Genomic DNA, 26,258 nt, shown 5'->3' with positions numbered 1-26,258 from the left:
AAGAAAGAGTGAGTGAGTTTGAGTGCCCTGTACAAAGAGCTTGTATTATTAATGAAATCACCCTGGCAGACGGGTCTCATCTTGGAAGTGTCCCACCACCGCTGAGATTTGCAGCTGGCTCACATGCACACACGTACTGTACTTTTCCTCGCTTGTTAAGTGCGCCTCTGATTGTCTGTCCATCCTTCTTCTTCTCGCTATTTTCACTCGGTGCCTCTTTCTGATTCTGTCTTTCTCTCGTCATCCTCTTCTCTGTGCTCGTCTTTTATTCATAAAAAGATTTGGCTTAGGCATCCGTGCTTTCAGGCCAAAAGTACAGCCTTGCTCCGACCCCACAGCCACATCACCTCCCTCCACTTGCCCCACTCTTTTCCCTTCCATTTCTTCTTACGCCCACATAAAGATTTATCCCCACCTCAAGCAAAAAGCCTTTATTCCGGGCAGATAACATCTGGCCTGCAGATTGAAAAAATAAAAAACAAAGTATGTTGTAATTCATGGTTTAAAAAGGGAAATTATATTTGAGATTAAAATGGTGGAGGTCCCTTCTCCTCCATAGGTTTCCCTCAATCCAGAGCACACACTCCACAAATACAGCCCAGCAGTCTTTTAGCAAAGAAGAAAGTCATGATGAAACACTGAGTTATGCGCATACTCATGTATGAAAACAACTTTGCAAACAGTACCCGTCCAAAGTTATGAAATGGCAAAGCCTAATTAACTTGTTCACTGTACTATAATACATTAATGTATCAGACAAAAGATCAGAAATTCTGCTTTTATTTAATGGTATCTACATTGCCATCTATATCTATATCAACATATGTTAAATAACAGAACATGGCACCTGTTGTAGCAGCTCACCCTAATATCTGGTGATTAAAAAACCTCCACTTATTTCCTCTGACTAAGTCCTATGTTGTGTTAACATGATTATAATGTTACTTTGAATGCACATTGTTGTTTAATGTACAGTTTCTTGTTCTAAATACCATAAAAAGCAACTTTAATCGTATATTCATCTTTGGATCTTAAGCTCAAATGTCAACACAAATTAACATGTTGTTACAATACCTGTAAAAATGTAGTGCACACTGTATTCATGTAGACAAATACATTCACAGGATAACTGTACTCGTCCTTATATTTGTACTGTATGTAGACATTCACAGATACTCACAATATGCTGTGCTGTCTATCCATATATGTCTTTAAACATAGGCATATTTTCTGTTCGTTGACGTGCACACACAAATACGCAAATCCCATAATGTTTCGTAAACAGGCAACTTCACATACCTACAAATACCTTTTCTACAGAAATGGCATCCCCAAAATACACACACAAACACAAACACTCGCTGGCACATTCTCACGATGAATAGCACAGCAGCTAAAGGTTTCAGACAGGAGGAGTTGCCTAGGAAACGATGGGAAGGAACCCTAGTTATTCGTGTAGAGCATATTTTCATTTGGGCTGAAACAGAGAGGCATAAAAACCCCAGGAGAGGGGGGGAGAGGTGATTTGTCCTGACAGCTCCTTTACTCTCCCGAGGTGTAACACAGACACACACACGCACACATAAATGGGCAAATGTACATGCATGAACACATATAAACACACACTCACAGATGCATACAGAGATGCCAAACCACCCTCTCCCGAGCATATCAAGAGAAGGAAATCGCGGGAGTGTCAGCAGGGTAGAGTGTGTGTGTGTGTGTGTGGATGCACAAGTTAGTGGATGCTCTGAGTAGCCCTACATGTGCAGCGTTTCATGAAAAATGGCTTCTTATATGATTCTTTGTGACTTATTTGCATGTTTTATCAGACACAGACAGCTTAACGTTTACTTTCAGGCGTTTGTTTCTGTACCTGCAGTGTCATGGTGGTGTCTTGCCCACCATATCTGTCTGTTGCTCCGCTTGCACAGTTTGAAAGCTGAGCAGAGCCGATGGATTTTGGTATGATATTGACAGCATGTGAAGAGTTAAAGTCTCAGTGGGTGTAAAAGCATTCGAAAGGAAGAATAATAGCAGAAGCGTTAATGTTTATGGAGTCTAAGGATATTTGTCTGAAGCATTGTATCATGTGTTTAAGTGGCTGACGCAGAGGGGAAACATGATGCAGTAGTCTCCCAAAAATAGCGCTTCTTTAAAAAAAGGAAAAGGTTACATAAGGGGTGTCTGAGAAGAGCCTTCACCTTGAGCCTGGGGTTGGTGTTTTTGGCATGTCGTACCCAGACTGGCCACAGGAGGTCACCGTGGCTCGCTGTTCAGCAGCAGGAGCAGGAGCAGGAGCAGGAGCTCTGTCCTTGTCAGAGCTCCCTCTTCAGTGAGCCATCCTGTGGAAAATCCTTTGCACAGGAGTTGTTGAAGGGCATTCTTCCCTCTACTACTTTTTAGCTATTTTGTTTCTGAGTCTCTTGTTCCTCTCTGTCTGTGTTGATGTCTTATTCCACTGTATTTCTTTGGCCTGCGTTTTCTTAAATTTGAAATGAAGGTGTAGGGTTTGTTGAAAAGTTGTAGTTTATATGCAATGCTATAGAGGGTGAAGGACTGAGGAGCGTTTCAAAAAATCTAAAAGACCAAGATCAGCCTTTATTGAGATTTGACAAGGACCACAGCTCTTTAGCTGTCTGATTTGTCATCCCCACTGTTAGGTGCAAAACTACAGAGGATTTTTTGCATGGATCAATGTAGCTCCTAATATATGGATTACTGTATGCGTGTTCTAGTGACTGTCTTTTTTTTCTCAGGTTGGGTGGTATGATTGCTGCATACAAGATAGTACCAGATGAGATAGATGAAATCAAGGTATTTAACCTATTTACTTATGTATATATCTATCTAATGTATCTATGTATGTACAGTACATGTGTTCATTTCGATTGTTTAAACTGTATAGATTATTTATATAATTTGTCAATGTGCATCAACAGGAGACTCTGGTGGATTGGTGCGATGAAAAGGAACTTAACCTCATCCTAACAACCGGAGGCACGGGCTTCGCCCCAAGAGACGTTACACCAGAGGTGGGTTTGTCAAACATGAAAATATTCTTAGGTTGCTATTTTTAAGGGTTTTTTTTTTTTTTTACAATAATAAAAAGATTTAGACAAGTAGAGCTGTAGACAGTTTCTGGTTATATTGAGTGGCAAGGAAAAGTATGTGAACCTTTTGGAATTTCATGTTTTTTAAGAGTATTTGCAAATATAATGTGTCTGAAGTAATAACACAAAAAAAATTCTGATCTTTTATGTCTTTATTGAGAACAACCACAAAAACCTCACAGTGTGTCTGGAAAAAGTATGTGAACCCTTTGAATAATAATATCAAAAAAGCTTTGCACAAGAAGAATACCCTCATGTGAACCATGCCTTGCCAAAAGGTGCTTTCAGAGGATCTACGATCAAGAATTGTACCACTAAAAATGTTACAACGTGACTTCAAACACTTTAGAAATTCACCAGTCTACAGTTAGATGACAGTCACAAATGGAGACACTTTGGGACTTTGGCAACTCTACCAAGAAATGGAAGGCCAGACAAAATGACCCCAAGTGCACAACGAGCACTCATCAGTGAGGTGAAGAAAAAATCCTGAGTGACACCCAAAGATTTGAAGGCATCATTGGAACTGGCTAACATCTGTGTTTATGAGTCTACAGTAGGCAAAACATTGAACTAGCAGGGTGTCTATGGCAGGACACCACGAAGGAAGCTGCTGCATTACTAAAAAGAACATTGATGCTCGCTTGAAGTTTGCCAAAGAGCACATTGACACTGCACAGCAGTATTGGCAAACGTTTTTTGGACTGATGAAACTATATTGAACTATTTAAAAAGGACACACTACATTTGGCATAAAGGGGAACAGCATGAAATCATCATCCAACAAGTATGGTGGAGGAAACATCATGATTTGGGCCTGCTTTGCTGCATCAGGGCCTGGCCAGCTTACAACGATCCACCTTTTGGAGTGGAGTCTGGACCTCAACCTCAAATAGAGATGCTATGGAACAACATCGCATGGGCGTCCAAAGAATATGACAGAGCTAAAGCAGGTCTTCCTGGAAGAATGGGCTAAAACTCCTCCTGAACGATGTGCAGGTCTGATCCACAGCTACAGTAGGTGCCTGGTTGAGGCTATTGCTGCCAAGCCAACCAGCCAACCAGTACTTAATTCCAAGGGTTCACATACCTTTTCCTCTGGCACTATGGTTTTATCACTATCTAGTTTTTATTGTTGTTCTTAATAAAGACATTTATTTTTTGGCGTTTTTATTTTAGGCGCATTATATTTTTAATACTCTTGCCATGAAACTCCAAAAGGTTCAAATACTTTTTCTTGCCACTCTATGATGAGAAACATAAGAATGAATGAGGACAGGCTGAGGTGAAATATGGACATATTTGCCAAGAGGTCATGTAAGGGAAGGTATTTTAAACCACTGTAAGAGCATCAGAGTTAGTAAAGGCAGATTCCTCCTGTTTGATTCAGAAAATCTCAGGCTGGTTTTTAGTGATTACACATGTGTATAGTAGCACTGATTAAAGCACGGTGTAATTAGCCTCATGGTCACATGGGAAATAAAGAGGCAGAAGTTAGATCCTTATTGATTCACTTTCTTTAAAAAAATATGATTGTGTTGTGAGCAATTAAAAAATAATTGTGGCAGGTGGCAGTATGGGTGAACTAAGCTATGTTTATGCGTACTTGATCAGATTCATTCAATAATTGATTTTTACGGTAAGTTTCTAAAGGTTGTGCATTGGGTTCTTGTTTTATCAATATGATAATGGGGCTTTTTAAGGCGTAATGTTGCCGTTTACCCTTTGTTTTGTTCACCAACAATATCTGTAACCTTGTTGACACATGTGCAGTGTGTCATATTCGTTGTTTCTTTAACAATACAGTGATACAGCAGAAGACTTTAGGGTGCGTTAGGAAACCAATTAATTGTCATTGCAGGCTGTGCAGAGTGGTTTGGTGAAGTTTTGGTCATATCCCCCTACATATATGTGTTTATCATATCAGATACTATTATTTTCATTTATAGGGACCATAAGTCTGTGTCCTTACCCTACGTGAATAAGTACATATTTATTTGCAGGCATATCTGTCTCCTATTGTACTGTAGAGGCAGAATACTACTGTGTATACATGCAAAATAAACTTAAACTGCTGCACTGTTAAATGTACTTAACCAATATGCCTCTTGTACGCATACACACAAACACACACACACACACACACAGGCAATTTGGCAGAAGAGAAGCTGTGGTTCTCAGCAGTATCATTAGTCCTCATCAATCATGGTAGACAGCAGCAACCTTCCTGGAAGGGGGAAGATACATGCACACTGTAATCACTGATAATTCCTGCTCCTTCATTCAAAGCTGTAGGCTGGAGACAGTGATATGTCTTCGTCTGTCTTAGTGTGTTTGAAGGCACATGACTGTTTTCTCTTTGACATGAAAACAAAAGTAATATTTGTATAATCAAAGGGCCTTTATGTACCCTTTGAAATATAAATGTTACTCTATCTTTTATCTTTCAATAAGTGCTACATGTTGTTAAACATTGTACATCTTACACACATTTAATTAGCTCCGTCTGAGCCGTTTAAAGGATGAAAAATCCTTATTTCACCTGTCTGCCTTCGTCAACCTTATCAATCAAGACGGATTTAATCCCTAAATACAGTCAGTGTAGTTCTGCATTTTGATGTTGAATGATTTTACAACATTTTTTTTAACCCACTTAAGTGAACACACATCCTTCCTTACTTCCTTTTTACGTGATGTAGTATGTTTGCGCACAAAACAGCATTATCACTCTGCATTTGCAGATCATACTTGACCAGAGGACTGTGTTTAGGATTTCTTTTGGCCAGGTTTCATTACATACCCTTATAGTCTAAGAATCCTTCTCATGCCCTTGTAATATGCCCGCTTATCTCATCATACCCATTTAATTAAGACTAAACCTCATCCATTTCTCCTCAAATCAGATATCTTGTGCACTTATTTGAATATGAACTCCATTTGAACAAATCCATCTTCCTCTTCTTCCAATCAGTGACTTTATATGAAGTATAAATCCAACCTCACTGACTCCGTCTCTCTCCCTTCTTCCCTCTTGTTTCTGTCTCACCCATCCTCAGCCCCGAGCACGCTTTTTCCCTTCTCCTCATCTCGCTTCCCTCTCTCCATCCCGCTCCTCCCCTGAGTCCAAGCCCACGATGCTCATCAGTGGCTCCTCTCCTTTGAAGTCTTTTCTCTTCCCCTCTCCCTCGCTAATGGTGCGTTTGAAGTGTCACTCAACTCAAGGGCGCCCAACGCACACAGTTGGGAGGAGAAGGTGCTATCTTCTCCACTGTCTATCTGTCAGTTAGGAGGTGCATCATCCTGTATGGACTCACACATTAACAAATGCATACCTGTATACTGCAAACAAAAATAATGACACCACCTCTGGAAACCACTTGTTTGTGTAATGTTGTTTGCGTGCAATGAAATCCCACTTCACCATCCACAGCACGGAAGTATATTTTGCACAAAATATAGTGTGATAAAGAACCAGTCTTTTTACAAAACCTCAGGCTGTTGGACCAACTTATTTAATATAATAAGTATTTAATCACACGGACTGACCTAGAAAAAGTTCTGCATTGCATTTATAGGAGTTTATACTTAATACATACATGTCTTACATATATTATGAATGCATGCATTTTTGGTTGGTTGTTTTTTAAAGTCTTTTTCTGATATTGTTGATATTAAATATCTACATCCATCTTTTTATATAAACTCTTTCTATAGTTTAATAATACTCACACCTCCATGTTTTTCTTGGATGAAGAACACCAATATTTTTAGCACAAATGGCTCCAAATAAACGGAACAGAAAGTGTAAACTCTCAGCTGTTTGAATGAGCAGTTCCAAAGATATTTAAGTTGGATACATGCCTAGTTAGACTACGATCACGCTAACAACCCTTCTCACGCCCTCCCCTCTCTCCAGGCAACTAAGGAGGTGATAGAGCGCGAGGCTCCAGGGATGTCTCTGGCGATGCTGATGGGATCCCTCAACGTCACACCCCTAGGCATGCTTTCCAGGTCAGAAACGCACACAGTCTCATGTAGTATGATGCACCAAAAGCAAACACTTTTTTATGTGAGAACATGTTTTTCAAGAGAGGTTTGTGTTCAAGACTTAACAGTACACAAGGTATGCACAGGCGAACATGTTGAACCGTTTTTCAAATGACACACAATAGTGACTGACACATGTATTACATGTATGTTATTATTTGCAGCACACCATTGAACACAAAATCAATACTTTAAGGTGGAGGGGGAACATGCATTGCGATAATATTTCCACATTCAAGCATACTCATCATGCGTATTCCGTCCCGCATTCAAACTTTCCTCTGTGTTTGTGTGTTACAGACCTGTGTGTGGTATCCGAGGGAAGACACTCATCATTAACTTACCAGGAAGCAAGAAAGGCTCCCAGGTAGGAGATACAGAGGTTTCAGGGATAGTGGCTCATCTGTGAATGTCAAAGTTACTCTTGGTTTATTTAGGGCCGCCATGCAAATCAAGTTGTAAACAATTGGACTAGTGTGATTTTCGTTGAAGTTGTTTGAAGCCATACTTTCCCCATTTCAGAGCATCCAAAGGTAAAACACTAAACCCCAATTGCTCCTGATGCTGTGGCCAGAACCACACTTTACATTGTACCTTAGTTCCATCCATTTAAAAATTGACGTTTGGGAGGCTCATGGTAAAGTGCTCTGGATAGAAACGCTGCTCATCATATTAAAAGTTGGCATAAAACATCCCCTTTGGTGCTGTGGTAATTTGAGATTCCTAAAGGTTCACCTCTGACATTCTAACCTGTCAAACCACTGTTTTAAATTTCATGATGACCTTTTGAAGACAAAGAATAAAAAGAAACTGCTCCAAAACTTCCTGAAATTGAGTAATACACAGCCAGTAACACTTAAATGCTGAGAACAAGTAGCTGTGACCTGGACTCTTACTGTACCTAGATCATTTGTCCTGTAAATGTGTCTACATCAATCTTTTTCTGTGTGTGTGTCTATGTGCTGGCAGCATGTGTACATGTTTGGATTTGAAGCTATATGTTGTGTATGTGTCCTCTGATTTTAATAATTAACTAATATTGTAGTGTTTTTTGTTTGTTGTGTGATAGTGCATTTGGTTCTGTGTTTTGATCTATGTATTTAGTTCAGAAATACATATGTACAATACATGTATGGACAATGTTAACAACTGCATATGCTTGCACACGCTTGTGCATGTGTGTGTGTGTGTGTGTCCACCCGCTGCTGTCTCTTTCTCCCCCTCCATCTGTCTCCCTCTCTGCTGTTCTGACCTGCACATCTGTCTCTGTCTCGTTACGCGCCCGCTTCTCCTGATCGATTTTAATATTTCTTTTAATCAATTACGCCACCTCTCCTCCATCTGCTGCCATATTAGTGTCTCCCTCATCAACCCCCAGTTAAAGTTAACGGCACAAGCAGCCCATTGCAGGCTTTTATTATGATGACCTCCTGTCATAAAGATAACGGGGAAGTCCAGCTGAGCCCGCCAGACAAATCCCCGCTACGTCAGGGTATCAGTTATGCATCTTTAGGCTCATTTATACTGCAAATAGGATATCAGTATATCATATTTGGATAGCAAAGAAGCTTTCTATGTAACTTAAACAGCTTACTTCAGCATTTCAGTGATGATGCTCCCACCTGCATTGATGAAATTTACCTGTGGGGAAGATATTTAGTGTGTACCCACTGTGCTCACATTTGTAAACATTGCAGTCAATTTCTGTCAGATGAGACTGTCCTAAAAGTACAAGCCTTTCAGAACTGATTGTGCTTCCACACCGTCCATTCATCATATTTCCAAAATTGTGCACATGCTTACACCTTGCATTTTCTTCATATGTGTGTTTTAGTGTGTAACTGTTGTATAATCTGCCATTGACTGGCAGATCATTTGTTCAATACTTATACAATACAATAGTATTTATACATGTATGTATGGGAAGTGATGTTTCTGTCTGTGTGCATCTGTGTCTGCGGCTCAGGTGGGTACAGGAACTACACACCACCTGAGCCGCAGACGAGTGAGGACATGAAATATTTCTTACTATGATTTGTGCAGGCTTGCACTTGCGGTCTGTCTCTGTTACATGTTTTTAGTCATCTCTCCTTGTCACTGCCAAAGCCACTGAATACTGATTTTTAACTAAAGTAAATCATTAAAGCTCCAGGTCAGAGGTCACCAACCTCTTAGTAGATCATTTAGGCCCCCCACATATTGCTGTGTGGTCTAAATCCAGTGCTACCTGGGCTCCTGATTTTAGATACCCATCTCTTGTTGCCTTCTGCCCCTGTTTTTTTTCCCATTTCTCGTTTTTTCATCGTCACCTTTTTGTTTGTTGCAGTTTCTTTTTCTCTCTCTCTCTCAATTTATCTCTTGACATCTCTTCTTCCCTGTCTCTCTCACTCCTTGTCTCCATGTCTCTCTCTCTCTCTCTCTCTCTCTTTCTCTATCACTTTGTCATCCTCACTCATTCCCTCCTGCGACCCCCTCTCAGAACAGAGGTGTCATCTCCTCTTCCTCCATCCCTCACTCTCTCTCACGCTTTTGTTTCTCATCGGCTGGCAGTATATCCAGGGATTCTGTTCTTTAGTGTTCTTGACAGTTACTCTCCTCTAGGACAAAACACAGAATAAGAGCACAAAAACACTCCTGGTGTACAAAAAAAAAAAAAAAAAAATCTCCCCAGCATGCAATGAAAGTGCAGAACTGGAAATGAGAAACATCTCCATCACTCTTTCTTTAGCCCAGTGTCTCGCCAACTCCTGCGTTACCCAGCCAGCCGTCCCACATTTCACAAAAACACTCAGATGTCAGCCTCAGACACACCATAAACAGTTTTTTTGGGTGCAGAGAGATTTGGCCTGTATGTTTGAGGGAAGTTAGGCTACAGGCTGGAAAGGTTGGTTTGCAGATGCAGACTGCAGCAGGGCTGGCAGGTTTGTGATCCACTACTGAGATTGACCCGTTTATTCAGATTCATCCACTCATCTGAGTCCTTCTGCTCCTTTTTTTATTTTTATGCACACTGGTGGGAAAGAGGATGCTCTTCCAGTCATGCATGCATCTCAGCGTAGATCCTTGGGATTAAAAATCTGTCAAATTAAGGTTAACGTCATATTTAATCCAGGGATGTGCATACGTTTATGCACACATTATAACACAACATGAAGTACAGAGCTGCCATTTGCAGCCAGCGTAGACATTGTAAAGTGTAGGGACAATTAATAATGTATCTTCTCAATGCTTAAAATACACAGGATGATAAATAATTTCACAGATTCGCTCTTGTCTTGGGAGTGAGGAGAATGGAGCATTTAGCATAGCTGAGAAGCCCACAGGCACACTGACACACAGAGAGACACCAGAGAGGGAAACAGAGATGAATGGAGGAAGGCATGAGCTCAAGGTAGTGTAAATGTAGCCAGAAGGAGGTGCTGTGATCTGCTGAGGTAGAGGAAGAAATCTTAGTTTCTTAGTCTGCAACCTGGATCATGCACTGGATGTCACATAGAAATGTGTGGACTGCAGTATTCCACTGCAGAAAGAGACAGAGCTGTCGTTGAATATTTCTCTCTATTTCAATATGATTTAGTTGTTCTTGTAAGAATCTATCTTCCATAGTTGTTTTTTGCTGTAATTGCCCCATTATTGATAGAAATTCAGGATAATCTACGTTACCACTATGTTAACACTGAACTAATTTCAACCAAATATTTGACCATATGCTGAGCTTCAGCAGCTGTGAAATATAATCTTCCTCTGTCCTCACAGGCTTTTAACCCGACCTATTGACCTTTTGTGCAAGTCCACAAAAAACAAAATGCATCGCACAACTCCTCTCTGGTGCACAATGCTTTATTCAGCAGGCATTGTCAAATACCCCTGATGTGCTGATGAAGGCGAGCAAGCTGAAAATGGTGAATCAAGCATGGTGTACTTGAGAAGGGATGTTTGGAGATTTTAATGTGTAACAACTGCAGGAAGTGTTGAGATTGATGGACAGTACTGACGTAGAAGAGGCTACGTCCTCACCTTCCCTGCACTCTTCTCCACTCTCCATCCTCCCCTTCCAGGAATGCTTCCAGTTCATCTTGCCAGCACTGCCACATGCAATCGACCTCCTGCGGGACGCAGTGGTAAAGGTAAAGGAGGCGGCAGACGAACTGGAGGACTTACCATCGCCACCACCGCCGCTTTCACCGCCGCCCAACAGTTCACCGCGCCGCCAGACAGAGGACAAAGGCGTGCAGTGTGAGGAGGAGGATGAGGAGAAAAAGGATAGTGGCGTGGCGTCCACTGAGGACAGCTCGTCCTCCCACATCACCGCCACATCTATCGCCGCCAAGGTACCAAGACGGGGAGATAAGAGGGAAGGGTTCGTTGTTGGACAAAATTCACAGTTAATTCCATTCATTCATCTTTACATGTTCACTCATCATTTTTATTGGATTCCACATCTATTAGAGCAGAAGACTCACAATAGTGTTTGTAGAAAATGTGGTTTTCATGAGAAAGATTTAAATCTTCTCCTATAAGTTTGTGTTTTCTAGTATTTAAGCGTAATTCCTGCTGATACATGTTGATAAAAAACTGTCATGTTTTTATTATCATAGTTGTCAAGGACTAATTGCTTTTACATGATACAGGCAGCACTGTTCTGAATTGAATGTCATGATAAAATGTCTCTGCTGCTGCTGCTTCCTGCTTGGTTTAAATGTCCAACATCTTCAAAATCCATAATTAATCTCCATTTAAAATAGAGAACTTCACATCTACATGTTGGCCAGAGTCAGGTAGTTGTGTAAAAGTAAAGTTGATCATCATTTTCATCAGTCACGCTATAAAGCTATTTGTAATTACAATGCTTGTGAGTTTAAAGAGAGTCAACATCTCCTCTGACATAAGTTAATCCTGTATATCATGTAGCATGTCTATGTGTCTACTCTGTCTAGTCAAATATAACGTCATGTCCATCATCCTATCCTGCCCTGGACCTGCTGTAAGACTCTGTTGTCACGGTAACATCCCACCCCATTGTCCAATCACAGATGAATGTTGGTAAGGCTCAGCACCCCGACATCTCAACATCATTTTGTCATCATCATGTCACATTATTTAAGTCATTTGTCTTCCATCTGAATCCACCCGATTGTTTAATTTTGATTTATTACTACAAATTGGAGTTCTTGGAGAAATATTTATCCTCTGAGCTGGTTGGTGTGGTGTGTTCATAGAGCCTGGATATACTGTACATATGTGTGACTCCCTGAATCTTCAGTATTAGTTTGTGCATACGTCTGCATATGGTCTGTGTGGTGTTTTTATGCATGTGTGTGTCTGATCCCAGATCCCAGACTCCATTATTTCACGGGGTGTGCAGGTGTTGCCCAGGGATACAGCCTCACTCAGCACCACGCCCTCAGAGTCGCCCCGTGCCCAGGCCACTTCCCGACTCTCTACCGCTTCTTGTCCCACACCCAAAGTAAGTAAAACCACTCAGACACACACACACACACACACCCACAAACACAGTACTGTACATCTGTGCATGTAATTGTAAGTTTACTGTAGCCTGAAGCTCCTAATCCTGCACTGAGCGAGGTCCTTACTACACAACTCAAACTGATGCTCACCAGGATAGTGTCATGACTCCTCTGTCAACACACACATACACACAAACCCTGTCCTGGCCTATTTCCCACTCTGCTTAGCCCTTGTGTTTGTCTCCCACAGCTGAAAAGTATCTTTACCAGAGTTATTGCTGCAAATGTTCCTGCTTTGTGCACTAACGTATATTTCGATTGGAGTCTTATGATCAAAAAACAGATCTCTGATTGTGGTTCTTTCATTTATTTTATTTTAGACTCTTTTATTTTAGATTTTTAGACTCAGTCCTGGCTGTTTTCTTTCAGTGTCTCAACTTTGCAAAGTGAATGTTTTACGTTTGTTTCTATGTGAAACCCTTGTTGTTTGTGCTTGAGTGTGTGTATTTATGTTTTTTTGAGACGGCAGATTGCCTTGTGCTCAGTATCGCTATTATTGTATTTCTAAGGTTTCATTCAACACATTGCATTTATTTACATTATTACATTAAAGCAACTATAAACACAAAGACCTATCCTGATCAAGCTTCTTCAGACTATGGAGGGATCAACTTGGCATCCACATAAAGCTGCCAGATTCTGAGCCAGGGCCTTGCTGGACTCTAGTCTCTCGAAGGAGCAACTCTGACAAACTTCTCATTAGGTTGTGGCTGGTCTTCCACTCCTATTTTTGTCTTTGACCTCTACATATTCTTGTCTTTGCACAAACTTTTTGAACCAAATGTTTTGAAGTTAGTGTTGTGGCACAGCTCTTGATGAAAAAAGCTATTGATTATGAAATGTAAGTATGCTGCCCTGTTCTAACTGTTCTCTCCTGCAGGTTTTTAAAATGCAGAAATTTGTCGCCCTGTCCCCGTTTTTCTCTCTCTCTCTCTCTCTCTCTCTCTTTCACCTCATCTGTCAGTGTCACATCTCTGTGTGTCTCCAGGACAGCAGGCAGGTGCCATGGAAATAGATGAGGGGGTTGCCATGGGAACAGTGGGATGGGATGTTAGTGGATGAGGGAGGGCAGGTGCATTGACGGGTCACACGATAGAGCCAGGAGAGAGCGCTCTCTCTCTCTCTCTCTCTGCTGAGCAGTGTTCGTAGAGATGTGAGAGGTCAGCGCTGGAGAACCGGTGAACCCTGGCAACACATTCTGTATGGCTATGTTTAGTATAGTAGAAATTTAGATATTCAAATATGTACCTCAGTCAGATTGTGGACAACAATTAACTAAGACTCCATACTTGTCTCACTGGAGTCCATACTTCCAGTGAGACATCACAGTGTCATTGGAAGACATTAAGCTATTACATCTCTACAATTGCTCTAGTTTGGTGCTCAGTGCTGGTTTTTGTCTTAACTGCTGCTTCTGTGTGTGTGTGTGTGTGTGTGTGTGTGTGTGTGTGTGTGTGTGTGTGTGTGTGTGTGTGTGTGTGTGTGTGTGTGTGTGTGTGTGTGTGTTGACTCTAGCCTAAAATGACAGAAGCTTAGCAATACTTTATCCTCTCCAGCTCTTGTAAAATTAACTGAAGAAGTGTTAATTCTCTTTTTGCTCTCATCCAAAATGAGTTCAGGATGTAATCTGTCCCCAAAAAGAATTCTTGCATTAGTTAATTTGTCGCAAAATAATAATAATAATAATAATAATGATAACAATGATAATGATAATAATAATATAGAGTTAGCACAATACTTGGTTTGAATACCTCAGACTTGGCCTTTGACCTTTGAGTGTGGAGCTGTTAGTAACTGGACAGCCGGGGGCTTTAACACAGCTCCTGTTGTCCCAGAGCTGCAGCTGGATCCAGTGATGCACTGAGGTAGTCCTCTCCTGTCACTTCCCCTTTTCTTTGCCCCATCCTGTAACTAAATACAAACACCTGTCTCTCGACTAAATGCTGCCTTTGTCAATGACCCAGTTTGAGCATCTTCTGGCCTGTCAAGATCACATGAAAACCACATTAGTCAGCGTTTGTATGGCGTATGTGTCTGGACCTGTGTCTGTGCGTGGCAGATAACTGACAGTTAATGGCTTTTCTAGATATAGCCTGTAGCTTGTTTAGATTCTGGTTCCCAGCGACAAGCTGCCATATGTTCTTTGAAATTCCCACATTGCAAGCGGCTGCCGACAGTATGTACACAATGTCCCCAGAGCTAAAGCCAGAATGGCTCTGTTCACTGATGCATTTCATGTGCCACTGTGGGCTGTGTTAGTTTGTTAGCTGGGTCTTGTTGGCAGTGCTACATGCTGCCTTTGAGGTGTAGAAGGTACGGAGTAGGTCTTAATCTCATCACCGCTACGCTTCTCATACAAGCAGGCCTGACACCACAGCTCACAGAGGAATGTGCAAGCAAGGAGACATTATTGTGCCAGATATAAACATGCAGAAATACACACACACACAGACTGTCAGCACCTCCAGCTCAAGTGGAGTTTATCAAGCTATGGGACTGTGTGTGTGTGTGTGTGTGTGTGTGTGTGTGTGTGTGTGTGTGTGTGTGTGTGTGTGTGTGTGTGTGTGTGTGTGTGTGTGTGAATTTTCATGTGGATGACGTGTGAAGAAGCTCCATGCATGCAGTCTGTGCATGTGTGTGCATACTGTATGTCTTGTTATATTTGGATTGGGTTAAGGGGTTAATGTTGGGGATAGACATATGTTCAACAAGTTCAATACATATTTTTGCACATATACAAATGTGTTTGTTGAGAGGGCACATGTGCGTGTGTGTGTGTGTGTGTGTGTATGTGTGTGTGTAGCTCCGTAGTTTATTATATGTTTTGCTCCTGTATAACGCCTACCTAAAACACAGCCGAGCCTTGGCTCTCAACAATTATGTCCAAATTTGTCTGTACTGCAAGAAGTGAAAATGCACACGCATACAACAAATTTGGATGCACAAAATCTTCCTTAAGGGACAGAGTGTCTCATATGTACACACATACACATGCATACACAGCCCTCAGCCCCAAATTGCAAGCAGTTACAAAAGGATTACAAAGTGAGCAGCTCTACAACCATTCATGTAACCTGATTTTCTTTCTCTGTCACACTGTCTCTTAGTTGTGCACACACAGAAAGACACATACACACAAGATACAGGGAGGGTACTTGTACCCTTCCACTCTTGTGAGCATTTAGTACAGTTATGTAATGGTAAGTTTGGATTAATGAAGCATATGGGAGATGGGGCTTTGACTCAGAGGATGGTTGTGTGTGTGTGTGTGTGTGTGTGTGTGTGTGTGTGTGTGTACTCTCACGAGAGTAATATTAATAAAAATGTTCTGGTTTGCTGAGACACAAAAACAGAAACTATTACTGTTGGTTTTCTGCGTAGCATCTGCATTTTGGTTATAACATTGAAGGTTAAGTTGAATTTTGCCATTTCTCTGTCATTGTTTTTAATGCAGGTTTATTACAAGTTGTTATCATATCAGTGTCTGAACTTGCTTTTGGTGTAGGGTTGGTGTTTCTGTATGAAGTAGAATTAGTGTAGGTTAAGGGCAAAGTTGAGATATGAATTACTTACTGTAGTTTGTAAAATATAATCCAATCAATTGATTGGTAATAGAATAAAGGATCCCCCCCTTTCATGTGACGGCATGGAATGATGATGCTTCTTTGACTTGTCTGATGTCCTTTCCCATATCCTCTCCTGTCTGTCACAGCTTTCACCTTGCTGCATTTGCAAGTGCAAACATTATTTATGTTCCATGTATTTTATATTGTTCCAAACACCCCATCAACTTCACTGATATTGGCATTTATTTTGATTAAAGTGCTCTCACGCTCTCATTGGGCCTTTACACAGACTCATTCAGGTGCTGGCTGTGCACCTAGAGGACAATGCCTGACTTTGCACTGGCTTTTTTTTTTTTCTTTTGATTAATAGCATGACATATAGCTGTGTGGCCAAGGCCAAGGCTTATGGAAATCAACTCCTCCTTCAGCACTGAAATGTGGGAAATGAGAAACAGTGCAGTAGTGTAATTCAGCCCACGCCATTTTTATGACCTTCACCGTGTACATATTGCCTTTCTGGTCACACTGCCACAAGTCAAAACAACATGCACACAGATGGGTAAACAGACGCAGTCAAACAGAAATGATATAAACCACGGCCTGTAACCCTATAAGTCATTTATTTTTTTAATTATTCTGTTAAATCTTGCACAAAATGGCATAAATGAATGAAAATAATGTAAATCTGAGTGTTGTGCAAACGAAAGAGGAACTGTTTTGTATTAACAAAGGTGAACAATGTTTGAATTGAATTGAATTTAACTAACAAAAGCCCTTCACAAGTTCCCAGAGCCCAAGGATGTGCCTTCAAATTAATTTTTTGGTCTGACGCAAACAGATTTACTGTGTTTTGTAAGATTAAGTCACACAAAACCCAGAAAAACTGCAAATTGTTGTATTGAAGAAACAAAAATTATTGTATTTGATTGTATTTTAGCCTAATAAAGGATTTACATAATTAATCAAAAGATGTAAGATTAAACACTAAAACATGTATCTATAGGGGTGGCAATATCTGGCATGGACAACAATCTTATTCTTAAGATGTTATCGTCCCATATGATGTCTGCATGTGTGCTCACAATAGAGATCCATATGTGTCCTGAGGTCCAGAACATCGTGCTGTTCTTGGTTGTGATTACATGTACGTGTTCTGCATTGAGTGAGTGGATGCTTTTGTTGGTCATTTTATCTGAGAACATCGAGATCTGGTGCAGTGTCACGCTCCAGCACTGTTTTACAGCTTTTGTCATCATCCCTTAAAGGTTTATTGCCCCATGGAAACGATAGATAGGACTTGTTATATGCCTCTGTGTTGTAGTGAAATGACTCACATTTGGTTTTACCTGACACTATTGACCACTTGTGTCTGTTGGTGTCCTTAGCAAGGCACCAACACTACGAGATATGTGTTATTGTCCTCCTCCAGTGCAGTGAAGCTCATAAAAGTGACTCTTTGTCTCCAGGCCTGCCGGAGGTGTGGAGGATTTATGATGGAGTGAGCGAGAAAGAAGGGGAGGTGAAGGGAGAAGGAACAGAGAGTGGGAGGGAGTGAAAGAGTAAAAAAACTGATAGAGAGCTAATGAGTTAGAGAGGACGAGGGACTGAAAGAGAGTGGGAGGTGGGGAAAGGGAGATGGATAAAACTGAAGAGGAAGGAAACGCACACAGAGGGAGCAGAGGACAGTTTGGCTAGCTGGCCCTTTGCTCTACAGTCTGTCTCTGTTTGTTCGTCCATCTGTATCCCTCTGTCCATCCCTGCGGCCAAGTCCAGCTGCTCACCTCTTATTAGCCCCCACCCCCCCACCCCTCCCATGAGCTTTCTCCTCCCTTCATTCAAGCACTGCAAATCAGTATGAAAATGGCAGAAAGAGAGTCAGAGTGAGGAGGGAAGATGTGAGGATGAATGAGTGTTGCAAGGGAGAAAGAGTCACATCCGTCATTTCCCTCTACAGAAACACTCATGCGAAACACACACTCACACACTCGCACAGACCTCAGTCATGCGTGTACGATTTAGCACAGCCCCGTATGTGCAGCTATATACCCTCCTCCTCCTCTTCTCCTTTCTCCTCCTCCTTATTGTCTCTTTTGCTGTTGCATTTTCTTGCTGCTCTTTCACTCTCTTGTGCATCCTTCTCACTCGAGCCTTCCTTCTTATCTCTCTCTCTCTCTGACTCTCTTGCTCACCCTTCCTCTCTCGCCCTCTCCCAGTTAGTGAGTGTGTAAAAGTGTGAGTTTGTGTGTGTGTGTCCCTGTGTGCATGTGCCGGGGAGCTCATTCTGTTCCGACTCCAGGCAGAAGATGGTAAGTAATGTCTTTCCTCCTGCATATCTGAGAGAATGTTTACAGGTTTTGAGTGTAGAGGGGTGTTTGTGTGTATGCAGAGGGATTTTTGTATTATTAACTGAGTGGGCATGGGGGTGGATGCACTGTGTGTGTAGTGTGTTTTGTAAATATAATTTGTGCTTTTGCATACATATTTGTGTGTGCATGCTGCTGATGAGGATGAGGATGCCTGAAGGAGGTTCGCTGTGAGGCCATGGATGAGTTTAGGGGGTAGGAGAGTAAGCAGTGGAGAAATGGGATAGTTGACTAGCTTAAACTTGCAGGGGCTGCAGGACGAGGACATTGCTCATGTTCCTGATATTGCGACTGTGGTGTTTCTGCAGTGTTAGGAGGTGGTGGACACGGTTACATAAAAAGACAGAGAAAGGAGGATGAGCATGAGCAAGCGAGACAATGTAGCAGTCTCGCAGGACACACTCCATCAGTGTTTAAGTTAAGCAATGAGCCAGTCACTTTCTCAGAGACAGAAGCCACTCCATCCGAGTTCCCTTCCTCGTTCAGCTGCTGCTTTTATCCAGCGTAATTAACAGTAAAATTCATGCAAAAAGAAGAAGAAGAAGAATCCCGCTGAACAACCTGTGCTGTTTGCCTTGTCCCTGGAGTTATCATGTGCTTCCCTCCAGTCAACAACATATCAGCTTAGCTGGAGAGCTACTGTAAATGGAAATGAGTGCAGTATGGATGGAAGTGTGGAAGCAGCACCTTCCATATCCATGACACCATTAAACAGCTGACATGTGAGAAGCAGCATCGTATTGATCATTAGTCACGAAGAAAATGTTGGGTACTGCAATACATTTACAGCTTTATCAGTGCTACGTTGCACACGGCCATACTGTTTGTAATAATAGATCTAGATAATACATTTGTATGCTTAACTTGTTATTTACTGTCATTATACAGTGACAGAAATACATTGACATAAAGCAGTTTTTGTGTAAACAGTGAAAATGAAAACAATCCAAAAAATATCTTTGTATAATCACTTTAAATGATAATGAAAAAAAGCATCTTTAAATCAATTCTTCTATTTTCATATGTAATTCAACATTTTGGAAAATATGCTCATTGACTCAGATGATAGTTAGATGAGAACATCAATACAACTCATGTCCCTGCGGTTGATACGAAGCTACAGCCATCAGCCAGTGTAGCTGTAGTAGCTCAGAACAGAGACAGGACACAGAAGGAAACAGCTTGTCTGGCTCTGTCGAAAGGGGAAAATATTACATACCAAAACTCAAAAATATTCTCCGTGTACTGACAGATTTTTCTTTTTCTAGTTTTATAAAAATAAGACCGTAAAGGTTCAACAGAAATACATTTTACAAAGAGCTTTTTACAGTGTATTACTACCGCTCTTCTCTTTAAATAAACTGCTTAGTCCAGTCTTTACGTGGCCTAAGGGGGAAAAGAGACACATGCATGATCAAAAGCGATGGTCAGAATAGCAGATATTTTCAGCTTAGTTAACGACAGAGATAACAGCCTCCAATAACTGGCTGGAAAAGATTAATTTAGCTGTAAAAATGACTGTAACCTGATTAATAACTGGTGCAGAGGGATGGTCAAGATAGTTCAAACCCGAAACAGGATGTATTATTGTATATTTAATATATTGTTGCAGAGACAATATAGAAGTAGCTCAGGCCAGAAGGAACGTGTCCTTTTGTCTTTGATTAATATACACACATTCAGCCCCCTCCCTCGCTTTATTTGGCTCAAAGTACTCACAGACCATTTGGGTAAAATGGCTTTAGGCATTAATGTTAAGTCAAAGTCTCTTCAGATGAGACCAGTGTGCTTGTTCATGTGTGCATAGAACATCTGTGCTAGATTCGGTCATTAACTTTTCTTCATAACTATAAACACTGTATTGATTATATGACAAGTTGTTTAAATATGTTTGTTTCAGCACACATGCATTCTCAACATCTACATGTATGTGTAAGGTTTGCGTGCATTGTGTGCAATGTATTTGTTGCGAGTTATTCAGGCCTACTGACTCTGAGAGTTTGCCTTGGGGGTGATGGAGAGAGAATTGAAAGAGTACAAGAGACCTTTGAATAGCAACACAGACAGAGAGGAGGGGGAGAAGACAGACAGGAAAGAGAAGTGGATGGTACTGTCTGATCAGCTGTACTGAGTGTGCACCAGCCTATGTGGGCTGCTGATGAGAAGTGTGTGTGGGGGGGGGGGTGAGCAGCATGACACAGGCTTGTCAAATCAGGTGCGTTAGCTCTCACTCTCCGTCACGCTGGCAACTCACTCAATAGCTCATTAATTTCTAATACATGTAGACACGGTAAAGTCCATGTGAGGGCAGTGATGGATGACCACTGCTGGACGACAAAGCACTTAGCATATGCTCCTGGTCAGCTGCGCTGCACTGATTGCTTAGCTTCTCCACTCTGTATCCTTTGTTCGGAAAGGAGCCATTTTAATGTCTTTTTCAGTAACTCGCTGTTCTGAAAGCGTAAGCACAAAACTCTAAATCAGATTAAAGCTCTGACAGCAATGAAGTTTATTTTGACAAGCAAAGACAGCAACTCATCAGAATTCTGCTCACTATGTGATGCCATTCAAAACATAATTTAGATACTAATAATCTAGTTGGTTTACATGTTAAAAAGATGTGTTTTAATGCATACGCAAGTACTGTAGTTAAAAGCATTGCAGGTTTGCTCCTTTCCTTTGTTGAAATAAATTGGAAGTAGAGAGGACTAAAAGGTTCAGTCGATGTTGAGTCATCTTGTGCTACTGTGCTCCTACATTGTTCAGGAGAACTTGGTGTGGCGTTCACTGCTGAGTTTTGGATTTTGTAATTTGTAACGTCCTGTGGTTTCCTGTCAGTGTACATTACTGGAGCAGTGAGTCTGATGAGGCCAGCTACTTTAAATCTTCAATACAACATTCAATTAGTAGGAATGAGATACTCATCCTCTTGACAGCCCCATATTAAAAAGGCAATTCTAAAATAATCTAAAAATGTTATAGTTTAATGAGGAAAGGTTGGGAATTATGCAATGAATTAATAATAATGTAGAGTGATCCATTATTTTTGGTGAAGATAAATGGAATTGCTTTAATATACAGTATTAATAAAATCACATGAATGCAATGTTGTACAGCTGCTGTCAGAGACGGAGTGAATAATTTATCCACCAGCATAAACAACATAATGGATGTAAAATAAATGAAAAAACTAGATTTGGATTACCTTAAAAACCTCCTGAAATATGTTGTTAAAGAGGCTGTGACATAACCCTCTTCCAGTCTCATTGCCAGAGTTATTAAAAGTCTTGATGTGCCTTTTGGTGGAGACATCACATTTTAAAGTGCCTTACCACAGCAAATGCTCCAATCATGTGTGGCCCCAGTAGGTAATATGTGATACTTTCAGGTGTAAGAAATAAAATACATAGCATTTTCCTGACTCTTTTTTATTTCCCGTGTGGTTTCTGGTTGATATTGTGTCACATAAGGAGTCTGTTGTGAGAAACATAATGAGGAAAAAGGGATATTAAGTTGGAGACATTTTGGATCAATGATTCACTCTTGCACTGACTGCAGGGCTTACTTACTGTAATGAGTGGTGGTGAGGTTTGCATCTGTCATCAATTACAATTGATCTGGACTTTTGCTTCAAAATGCTTCAAGCTTTTCATTTTTAGCTCTTATGTATTGTCTAGCATTGTTTAAAATACTAGTGGAAAATCTGCAGGTTTCCTGTGATGTGCAAGTTTTATTTGAAGTCATATGTTGCACAACAACAAAAGGAGAAATTGATACAGATATTGCATCAAAGTACTATTTGAAGCACACATTATCTCTGTGCTGCCTTTTTCAAACGTATACGGCAAGCCACGAGGGAAATTAATCTGTATGTGAGTACATCCAATACAAAAGAATGGGACAGTATGGCTGGTTTGCAACCACTTGTTAAGATGTAAAGAGAAAGACTCAGCAGGAAGATTTTCTCTCATTATAAGCTACACCGATTTCCCATAACTGTCTTCCAGGAGCAGAAAAGCTTTTGATGTGCAGGTATAAACAGTGACATGGGAATTCTCTTTAGCCATCTGTTGAGCCTGAAAACTCACAATCTACAAACAATTTGACATTCTCCAATTTAAGCTGGTGATAAACTGACACAGATGTTCAAAATGTGTATTGTTTCCAGTGAAACCTCTTCTCCTATTGGTGTCCTACCTGCTGTCCTGACCTGTCCTCTCCTATCCTGTCCCGTCCTGTCCTGTCCTTTCCATCATGCACTTGGCTGCCTTGGCCCATATGAGACAGTCACACAGAGACCTGTCAACGCAGATGTCCTCCTGAAAGACAGAGGGCGCTGTCTGCTACACCTGTCGGTCTCTGTGTGCCTCCGTCCCCTGCTCAACCCGGCTTTGGCTCCGTTAACCCTCTTTTCTTCTCCCTTATTCTCTCTCGTGGCACCAGGCGCGGCTCCCCTCCTGTTCATCCACCCTAAGCATTGCTGAGGTACTCCTGCATGTGTTCTAATGCATCATTACGACCGTCATCATGGCATCGGTTTCTTCCTCCTCCATCTTCAACACCAGTTTTTACTTCCAGCCTGGCATGATTGCTTCCACCCTTAACTTCCACTCCTTTCCCTTGTGTGTGTGCTGTCCTGCCTGCTGCACTCTGTCTTTCTCTCTGTTCTACACAATACCCTCAGTCCTTTCTTTTCCTCCTCTCTGTTTTGTGTGGATGTGGTCTTGTTGGTTTTGTTTTGTTTTTTTTAAATCAGATTTCGTCTAGTTGTAAATCGTCTTGTTAACTCCATTGTGGTACACGTACTGTGTCTAACTGTTGCCTTGTTTTCACACTCACACACCCTCCAAAATGAACACACCCCCCATCACTTGGCATATTCCTCAACTGCGTTTCAACCTCAGAATTGAAGTTGAAAGATGCTTGAATTATGAATTTGAATGAAAGTGATATTGCTTGCAAAACAAACTCTGTTTCTCTCCCTTTGTGTTTACACCTCAGTCCCTTTAAAAGAGCCTCTCTTTCACTCAGCAGCTTGTACCAACAGAATAAGTTCTGAATACAGCATGTGCTGTACAGTAATTTGCAGCCCTCTTGTACTTTATTACTAGTATTGTGTATTTGATTTTCATTACTCAATGTTTAGAGATAATTACTCTTTATTTTATCTCTATCTTAAAGACAAAATAGAGGATAGAAATCCTCTGAACTGGTTCTGTCCTTCATTCATCTTTGGTTCTGTTGTGTTGGTAGTGCTTTTATTTTTAAATGTCATTCAATCTTATTACAGAATGTGTGTCAGGTTAGTATTGGTTAAGCTATGTGTTGTGATGTGAGTGTGTTCTTTGGTGCGATTGTGTGCAAAATGAGCAAAACTGTGTGAGCAACTATGTTTTTAAAAGCACAGCTAATGTAGAGTTGGTGTGCGTGCGTGTGTAAGTGTGTGTGTGTGGCATGAAGTTGAGTGACTATGCTGTGGCTTCCCCCAGGCCTCACGGAGAGAATTCAGGGCTCACCTGGATGAGGTCATCACGCTCAAGTCAAGGTACTCTACCTTGGACCAGGTAAACCTGAAAACCTTCTACCAACCTCTAATAACCGGCATGCAGGCCACTGGCATCCCACATAGCCCCTCACCACACCAGAGACACATACTGTATGCACACAGGCAGGGAGGCAGCTGAGGGAGAGAGACACACATGATCACACTAGACAACCTGCTGTTATAGCATGTAGCACCTGAACAGGCTAGTGAAGTTACTTGATTGTGGTCTTTTCTGATAGTCAAAGAAAAACAAATACTATATACACAGCATATGGTAGCATACATTAAGCTGCAGTGGAATGCACAATAATCACAGTGGGGAGAATATTTAGTGTAGCCATATAAGGCTCAAATATCCAATCTTCACCTGGTATTATCGTGCAGTTTGTATCAGTATTACTTATTGGAGCTAGAAAAAGTGTGTCAGAGTCTACCTGCAAATGCCAGTCATCTGCTGACATTATCTAGAAAGCTAATGTACAGATTCCATGTTAATACCAGTTGGAATTGGGATCTTAGTTTTGTTCTGTAAACACAAATGCACATTTTACACTTCCCTACGTAACAGATTTTTGACAGGGAGAGGTGTTTGTTGCATAAGCCATTCAGTGCTAGGTTTGGAAGCAGCGTGGTGACACACATGGCAACATAACTGTCTGAATAGCAAGATGAAATGTCTGATTAAAAGTCAGAAGAATTTAGACATGGGTGTCCTGCAGGATTGCTCTAGTTGTTGCCCTGTGTCTCAGCACCTTTAGTGATCATCAATATTCCTCCTCATTGACTCTCAAGATCTCCAGCAGCACTCATTCTCTCATTCATCACCCATCTGGTCATTTGAATGTATCTGTGTGTGTGTGTGTGTGTGTGTGTGTGTGTGTGTGTGTGTGTGTGTGTGTGTGTGTGTGTGTGTGTGTGTGTGCGGTGCTGGGTTAACAAATAAGACATCATGCAGCAATTGTCAAGCCCAAGAGAAAACATGAATGCACCACAGTCAGTGGAGAGCAGAGGCCTTTACCGAGACACACACTCCCTCACCGCTGTGTCACTCTTGCTATTTTTTGCTGTCGTTTCCCCCCTCAGGCTTTTGCCTCCAGTCCTTGGGGAGAAGGACTTGACTCTGAATTGCCACAGTTCCATTTTGTCATGCCCTCTACCACTCTGTCGCCATCACTCCAGCGTTTTGTCCTCAGCCCCATCCCTCTCCCTCTTTTGCTCCATCCCGTGGGGCGAGGCAGTTGAAGCTAGTTGAGACGAGCCTCCCTGCCTTGTCACAGCCCTCTCCTGCTCACGTCGGACATATAAATCTTCCACTTTTTGCATAATTTGTCTGACAGCTCCTTTGTTTTGTGCTGAGCTCAGCACTGTGGCTGTTGCATCCCATCATTTCCTGGAGCGTATCCTGAGAGGGCTGGTTATTGGCCTCATTGATTTCCCCCGAGCATCACACAGACTCTGGGCCATGTGCCTCTTTGACCTGACCACGCTCACCATTCTGAATCTGCACACGCCACCACCACTGACAGCCGTTCTCCATCCCATTGATCTTCCTGGCAGATCTCCATGACAACCCATCCTCAAGCTGTTTCCGTAGCGACGAGGTTGGAGTGTACAGTGACTAGTGATGCGTTTTTATTTTATTTAATTTCTGTGTGTCTGCAATCCTAACATGCAACACAGTGTTACTAGCAGACATGTCAAGAGTGACTTTAAATTATTTAGATTTTTTATTACATTTATTTTTGCTTACCAAGGAAGTACCCAAACCGTTAAACCTGCCCTCCTTGTGTTTGTGTATATGATGTGTGACTGTTAACATTCGCATCTCTCATGAGCCCATTCTCTTCTCTCACTTGGTTGGTCTCTCACCAGTAATGTGGGATTGCAGCAGAGGGTAGATTAGAAACAAGTGTGAGAGTGTTTGAATGTATGCTTTTTTGCCCCCCACCTGCCACGGCGTCTATATGTCCACAGCATCCCATTTTGGATCTGCACTCATTCTCCACATATTCTCTATACTTTCTAATAATTACCCCTTTAGCTTCGCCACTGTCTTCATCATCATTTCCAAACTGTCCCCCCCTCCCCATGGCTCT

The 26,258-nt window shown here is 41.5% G+C and overlaps 1 protein-coding gene across 5 annotated transcripts in view; it reads left to right on the top strand.

The window, feature by feature from the left end:
- gphnb (gephyrin b) overlaps window positions 1-26,258 on the top strand; it is a 63,909-nt gene that overhangs the window by 22,605 nt on the left and 15,046 nt on the right. For 4 of the 5 annotated variants that reach the window (XM_026340779.1, XM_026340778.1, XM_026340782.1 and 1 more), the window contains exons 3-10: window positions 2,760-2,817; window positions 2,943-3,035; window positions 7,030-7,124; window positions 7,461-7,527; window positions 11,219-11,491; window positions 12,493-12,627; window positions 23,061-23,102; window positions 24,107-24,181. In XM_026340779.1, the coding sequence (XP_026196564.1) occupies window positions 2,760-2,817; window positions 2,943-3,035; window positions 7,030-7,124; window positions 7,461-7,527; window positions 11,219-11,491; window positions 12,493-12,627; window positions 23,061-23,102; window positions 24,107-24,181 (838 nt within the window). The remainder of the gene's footprint in view (window positions 1-2,759; window positions 2,818-2,942; window positions 3,036-7,029; window positions 7,125-7,460; window positions 7,528-11,218; window positions 11,492-12,492; window positions 12,628-23,060; window positions 23,103-24,106; window positions 24,182-26,258) is intronic. The other variant, XM_026340781.1, reaches the window with a different exon arrangement.

The sequence above is a fragment of the Anabas testudineus genome, chromosome 24 (genome assembly GCF_900324465.2).
Source record: "Anabas testudineus chromosome 24, fAnaTes1.2, whole genome shotgun sequence".
Taxonomy (NCBI): Eukaryota; Metazoa; Chordata; class Actinopteri; order Anabantiformes; family Anabantidae; genus Anabas; species Anabas testudineus.
This window is presented reverse-complemented; position numbering and strand designations above follow the sequence as displayed.